Here is a 6,869-nt window from a genome sequence, read left to right as displayed (position 1 = left end):
TTTTTCCTGAGTGAGCATCCTCAGGAAAGACTATACATTCACAAAATTGCCAACCGAATATTACCCTGAAGAGACTGCAAGGTTGACAAGAAGCCAGCATCCCCCAAATAGAAAAATATGCAGTACGTGAAAAGCTCCAGCCACATTGCCAAGACTGACAACTCAGCTTTGCATGCTAGTATGCCAACACCGATTTAGGAGGAAAAGAAACGCAGAAACAAACATGGGAACAGCATGAATCCAAATTCAGGAGAGGTCAGGTTCCAAGAGCTCCAGAGTTTAATTAACATGAATACCAACCAAATCCAGTCCCAACCTGGATAATCCGAAGGTTTGTCCCCCAGGGACCATGTTTATGAAATAAGTTGTTCAAGGGGTTTGAAGAAATAAAGATATACATATAAAAGTAATTTTAATAATGGTATATGTGACTAAGAGAAAAATCCAGAAAATAAAAGGAAAACTAGATCGAAAATAGATAATATAGCAATCGTGGCGCACGAGCTGCGGCATCCAGCAAAACCCACCTACCTCCTCTCCCCTTCCGATAGGCAGACAAATCCACCAAGCAGTTCCATCACTCTAAGAGTCTTAAGAGTTGTATGTAAACCTCCTGCAAGTGGAGGTGATCTGACCCCCAAAAGATACAAAAAAACCAGCTGAGGGGCAGCAAAGGGACATGAAATCAAAACTCCCATCCAAAAACACCGATCATGCCACCATAAGAAAACATATGGAGTTAAACGCAAAACCATCCACAATAACCATACCTGCATTCCCCAATGAAAACCAGCTTTGAGTCATGAATTTTTTTTTTTTTTCTGCATTAATCTTTCTGTTCTATAATACGTTCTCATTTTCCTTCTTAATAATGTCTTTAATGTGATTACGAGATATGTTTTATCGTACCACGGCAAGACCACTATCTTCAAGAAAATGCAAGATCTTCACCATTGTCATCAAGTCCCTCCCCCCCAACCCCCCTTCTTTTCTTCTGAAATTAGTTCTTTTAAAAAAATGTGCTAACTCGCACATCTCTTTCTCTAATTTCTTGCTGAAATAGAGTGATCAGAACTGGCTCGAATACCAACTTGATCTGTTTTCCTTCCGCCTGACAGCTGCGACGAGCTGCTCAAGTCCTCAGATGGTAACTCATTCTCGGGTGCCGCTCCATGAGGATCAGCTTGGCCCCCAGTAGTGTGGTGGTTAGTACTCTTCTCCTCCAGTGCCATGCTTTGGACACGAGCTTCCAGCATATCATAACTGGGCTTTCCAAAGGTCTGTTGCCCTGAAGCATTAGGAAAATGAACTGCAGGTGATATTATCCATCTCATCCAATCATTGCGCCTTCTTATTTTGTCACCCTAGAAGACAAGCACAACGGGGTTATAATTAGAGAAGTTACAAGATTTGCTACAGAACAAAAAGGTCATCAAAGCAGGATTATTAAAAATTGCAAAAGGCAACATTGGGTGATTAAACCCACTATATAAAATATACCTGCACTTCCAGAATATTAGAAGCTCGCACAGAATCCAGTATAAACTGTACATTGTCTGACAAGAGCATAACCTGATAGAAAGCACACAATTTTTTTTTTATAAGTAAATATACGTTTAATTGAAAGCTGTGGTATTTTACTTATAAAAAAAATGACAGATGTGGTAATAGGATGCCCACAGAAGTATATCATCTTCGCATCAATAGATGGAAAAAAAATTGATCTAGCACCAGTACAACACTACGACTTGTCCATTTTAAGATAGAAAAATTTTCTTCAGCTTGGAAAGGGAAAATACCCAAAAAAAACATGCTATGTCTGAAAGACAAATAGAGACAATAAATCAGAACAGACAGCACAAAGAATAGCAAGACTTGAATTACATAATCCTGCAGAATCAGTGATGGCATTAGAAACACACCAGCGGTGATTCCGAAGATACATAGGACATAGACATCAAGTACAAAGATATGATTTTTTTTTTTTTTGTTGATAAGTATATATGATTAATAAGTTACACAATGCATCTGTCCACCTGCCTTGTATATGAGACCTAAATGTTTTTGAGGCAGTTCATTGGGCAAGAATCTTATAGCTGGAGCTGGAAAACAAGAAAATCAATCAATTAACAGTCCTGATTTACTTTCCTGGCTCCTCCAGAATCACATCAACGATTTAAAACCTAATATCTCATCATCCCAAGCTCCTAATTATGATTATTTTTTTTATATGTATATATGATTAATAAATCACACAATGCATCTGTCCGCCTGTCTGTTATATCAGACCTTGAGGCATTTCATGGAACAAGAATCTTATAGGTGGAGCAGCCAGGCAAAAATCAATTAATTAACCTTCCTGATTTAATTAAACATTATTTTCAAATGTTTCTCCAGAATCACGTCAACAATTTAAAACCTAATATCTCATCATCCCAAGCTCCTACTTATGGGTCCCCTGTGCAGTTATCCCCTGGAATGTATTAATTAAAAAAATGAACTTTTTTATAAATCATTAAACTTATAAGAATAGGCATACACTTGATCTTGGCCTAAAGGCCAACAAAGTAGGGAGAAAAAGACAGGTGAACTGTAAACCTTCAAAGATGGCCCAACAAAACTATGGATAGTTTAGTTTTGCTGATCGAGGTGTTTTGAAATCAAAGCAACTCAATTTCCTATAAGGATTGAAAATTCATCCATTTATGAGCAAAACCAAGGATTAATACAGCAGGCAAGTCATACAAGTAGGATAGCATCGCACCCAATCTTCATAGCTGCTATCTGATAATTGGGTTGATCCAAATTGGCGGTTACTAGAAACAAAATGCAAGTTTAAAGAACAAATACTGGACGTATCACTGAATGAACCCAAAAATATAAAGAAAAAAAAATTCAGAGGCTTTTAACATGCAGATTTTTTTTTTGTTTTTATAAATAATTGAAGAATTTATTAAAAACATGAACGCGCACACACATGCACATGCATACATATATATATATACACTAATTGTAGCTGCTCTTTATGAACTTGTCAAACTCCAAGACAATTGGCCCTACCAGGAATAATAAGAAAACGCCAATAGATCCCTTACATGATAATTCAACTCCAGGGGAAGAGAGAGTGAAAGTTCCTAATCATTGCAAAGTTAGTGCATTCAAAAATTAACCTGCCCAGGCCAAATTTCCCCATTGTGAATGGCAAGGGAGAGATTTTAAAACTACGAATTTGATCATTTAAGCACAACCTACAAATACATCCAGGCTGTCATTTGATTGTCAAATCCTAATCAAATATATAAGTAAACATGGTAGAAAGACAGCCAGGCATGCCTCAATATTTCAATAGTATGCAATCTAGGCAAAAGAAGCCCAAGTTGCTTAGATAGATGACACATAATTGATTCAGGATGCAATATCTGAGATATGGTTGGCATATCTGCAGCAACGATGAGTAACTTCACCAGCAAGTAGTGGGAAAGGTTAAAAAAAAGGACGTTTGTGAAATTTAAAGCAAGGTGGCCTATGGTTTAATAGCTTATTTGGGATTGAGTCCAAAAGTGATGAAAGGTTTGCTTAGAAACTCCAAGCAATACAATTTCTGTTGACTAAAATTCCAGTTTAATATAACATTATTTTGCTTATTAACTCAAAATAAGCATAATATCTTGAATTTAATATAAAACATGAGACTACATCTATTCAATGATGTAATGAAACAGCATCTAAAAGAAAAAGTAATGATGAGAAGATGAGATATCAAGACACAGGAGCTAGACAATTTTATGGAATAACTAATATCAGACTAAAGAGGATGAAAGCATGAAGGGATGATCTAAAAAGGAACAAAGAGGAAGAAAGCACAGAAGGATGATGCAAACACTGTTGCCACAATAGACAATGTACCAAATACATTCTAATGGATGTTATCCAAAAGTAAGTGTTGAATCTTAATTGCAAACCTCCACATGTATCTCACTAATATAAGAGGATAAAGGGAGGATAGATAATTTTCAACAGATAAGAGCATTGAATGACCAGTGTTAGCATAATGGTACAAAAAATTACGATTACAGTTTCTGATAGGATGACACTAAAAAAATTACTGTAGTTAAAATAAATAAAATATATATAACATGATGCTAATAAGATCATCTCAGCTAAAAAGATACCAGATATGATATTTCATGAAGTGCATTATATTCCATGTTACCCAAAATCATCAATTGACATCGGTTGCACCATTCAATGCTACCTCAAGTGTGACAAACTACTTCCAAGATTGTTGATTTGCATGTCCGTTGTGCATAAAAGTTGAAATGTTAGATAATATTAAAAAAAAAAAAACTGATTATAAACAACTACAAACACACAACACCAGATCACCATCACATGAGCAAAGCCATTCAAGTATTCCCAAACAACTCACTTTTTTGAAGCGTGCTATCAATGTAATAGGAACCCAGCCCTGATCATCCATGTTCTGCCGCAAGTATGTATCTTTAATCAAATTCTCACCACTGCAATAATCAAATATGAGGCGCAATCATATTAAAATAATTATATTGAAATAAGTTGATGACGGTGAGAATAAACACAAGTTAACTAGCTGCATTGCCTATCAGGCGAAACACAAAATAATACCTGAAATAATAATCTATCTGCTTCACTATCTTAGCAGGCAAATGAGGGTCCGCAGGAGGATAATAGAATGGATGTGGCAGCATTGGTGGAAAAGGCATGCTTCTGAGTGAGTCGGGAGGTGGAGCTGCAACATATACCATTGGAGGCGGCAGTTCTGAAAGCAGAGGCCTTAGAACAAGCCAACCAAAAAAACAAAAAAAAAAAAAAAAAAACAAAAAACAAAACAAAAGCATATATCTTGAATATTGATACAGCTTACCAGGGAAACCAATGGGACTAGCAAAAGGCCGCACAGGTGGTGGGGGAATAAATGGGGTGGAACTCAGAGGTGGTGGTGGTGGGGGCCTAATAAACCTAGGAGCACCTCTCTGTGGTTGCATGTGGTTGTCCCTACCAGAAAAGTTCCTATGAGTATTCCAATCTTGATTTCCACGGCTGCCTCCATAACCGTGATGGTGAGAACCATCTCCACGTGGATGTGAGCCACCATTGCGGTTCCTAAATGAGTTGCGATGCGGTGGATGATCATTACCACCATGGGATTGTGATGCAAACCCACTTCTTTGTGTGTGATCCTTAGATGAAGGGTTATTTGGACCCATTTCAACTGCTGCACCTGGTGGTGCTAGCTGCTGCTGAGGGAGGCCACCATTAGAGGATGTGCTTGCATTATTCCGCCTCATGGATCTCTGGCGCGTGTGTATGCTATGGTTCGATGTTGGATTAGGATTCACATTATTACTGACTTGTTTCTGTAAAGAGGAAGATGTTGTCCCAGTCCCCTACAGTAAACACAATAGTAAAATCTAAATGTACGCCTACAGCTAGGAAAAAACTCATTAACCCATAAACACGAGATACTTAAGGATTACAACTGCAGCAAATTCACTCTCAATTCAGTTGCTTCAAAAGGGATGACACTAATTAAAAATAGATTCAGTTTTAACCTTTTTCTTCTTCTAGTTTCCAGATTTTACAAAAATTTATGCCCAAGTAGGTAGCACATAATTATTATGATCACAATGATTAAGCAAATTGAAATTATATAAGCCATATGTGTGAGCAATCCAGAATCACTGATATTCAAAACTTCGGTTACTTTATTTGTTTCTCTATCTCTCAGTCTTCTCTATTTCCTACAATCTTCAAAATCGTGCAAAAGATGATAATCTGAACACTCAAACTAAGGTCGTTTAGACCAGGCTGGTTGAAGCTTCAAAATTAAGAAATCAAATAATCAGGAATTGTCAGCTAGCCAAGAATAAAAGAGAGCCAAAACTGCTAACAAATTCAAGGAACCAAACCTGTAATACGGCGACAGGTGATCCGATATCGGACAAGCCTTTCGATGGTTCGGAAGACGGTTTCGCCGAAGCCCGAGTTGACTCCGATAAAGCGGGCCAAGAGACCGCACCCATGACCGGACCAACCTCCGCGACTGGCCCATTCGATGGCTTGTTCCAGGCCTGTCTCTTCCCCGCATTGCCATTCGGTCCACTCTCCGACCCCTCCCACATCGATTCCTCCCCCGTCACCGACGCGACAGCCGGATCAATCGCAGGCGTCGATGAAGAAGACATCACATGCGTCGTCGTACCCGAGGGTGAAGAAGGAGCAGCGACGATCGGCTCAGATTCGCCCCGGACGATTTGCGTCCACGGAGGCGGCGGCGATGACGACGATGCGCGATTGCCGTTAGCACTACTACTCGTAGCCATGAATTAAATATAGAAAAAAAAAATAAACAAATAAAAAGTAGGGTTTAGGATTGCGTGACTGTGCGAGTCGACGAGTTGATCGACGAGGAATGATGGTGGTAAAACGGAAATAAATTAATCAAAAATTTTTCCAAAAGCTTGAGAGAGAAAGAGAGATAGAGAGAGAGAATTGAAGAGGCAGCGGGTGCGGGGTGTTTGTTTCTCAAAAGCTCTGCAATGTCGATTGCCGAAATCTGTGGAAACCCTCTTTCTTCCTTCCTCACACTACCCAAACCCAAAATCAGAATTTATTTCCTTAACATATATATATATATATATTGGTCTCCTTTTACATATATATTTCTACATATATATATATATTAAAATTATTTTTAAAACTTGTTCTATATAATTCTATTCTACTTTTTTTTTTTTTTTCTGCAACGGCGTCTTTAGTCTTTACTGCATGTTTTTTATTTTTTATTTTTAAAAAGTTACAAGCTTGTCAACATTAATATATATATATAT

General features: G+C 37.9%; 1 protein-coding gene and 1 pseudogene across 2 annotated transcripts; both read right to left on the bottom strand.

Moving 5' to 3' along the window:
- Positions 1-237: 237 nt before the first annotated feature.
- On the bottom strand, positions 238-6,655 carry LOC122318561 (la-related protein 1C-like). 2 transcript variants are annotated; one of them, XR_006244869.1, is made up of 7 exons: positions 5,949-6,655; positions 4,904-5,426; positions 4,645-4,798; positions 4,430-4,520; positions 1,501-1,572; positions 771-1,364; positions 238-630 (listed from the first exon to the last, which is right to left on the bottom strand). XR_006244869.1 is itself a non-coding variant. In XM_043136030.1 (6 exons), exons 1-6 carry the CDS (start codon positions 6,360-6,362, stop codon positions 1,044-1,046), a joined length of 1,575 nt encoding a protein of 524 aa, XP_042991964.1. In that variant the 5' UTR covers positions 6,363-6,655; the 3' UTR covers positions 238-1,043. The 2 variants fall into 2 exon arrangements, 1 of the variants encoding a protein (XP_042991964.1); XM_043136030.1 differs by having other exon boundaries at positions 238-1,364.
- LOC122274852 lies at positions 2,449-2,571 on the bottom strand (annotated as a pseudogene).
- Positions 6,656-6,869: the final 214 nt, after the last annotated feature.

Source organism: Carya illinoinensis, chromosome 8 (assembly GCF_018687715.1).
Source record: "Carya illinoinensis cultivar Pawnee chromosome 8, C.illinoinensisPawnee_v1, whole genome shotgun sequence".
Lineage (NCBI taxonomy): Eukaryota > Viridiplantae > Streptophyta > Magnoliopsida > Fagales > Juglandaceae > Carya > Carya illinoinensis.
Note: the sequence above shows the minus strand (reverse complement) of the source record. Positions and strands in the feature narration are given on the sequence as shown.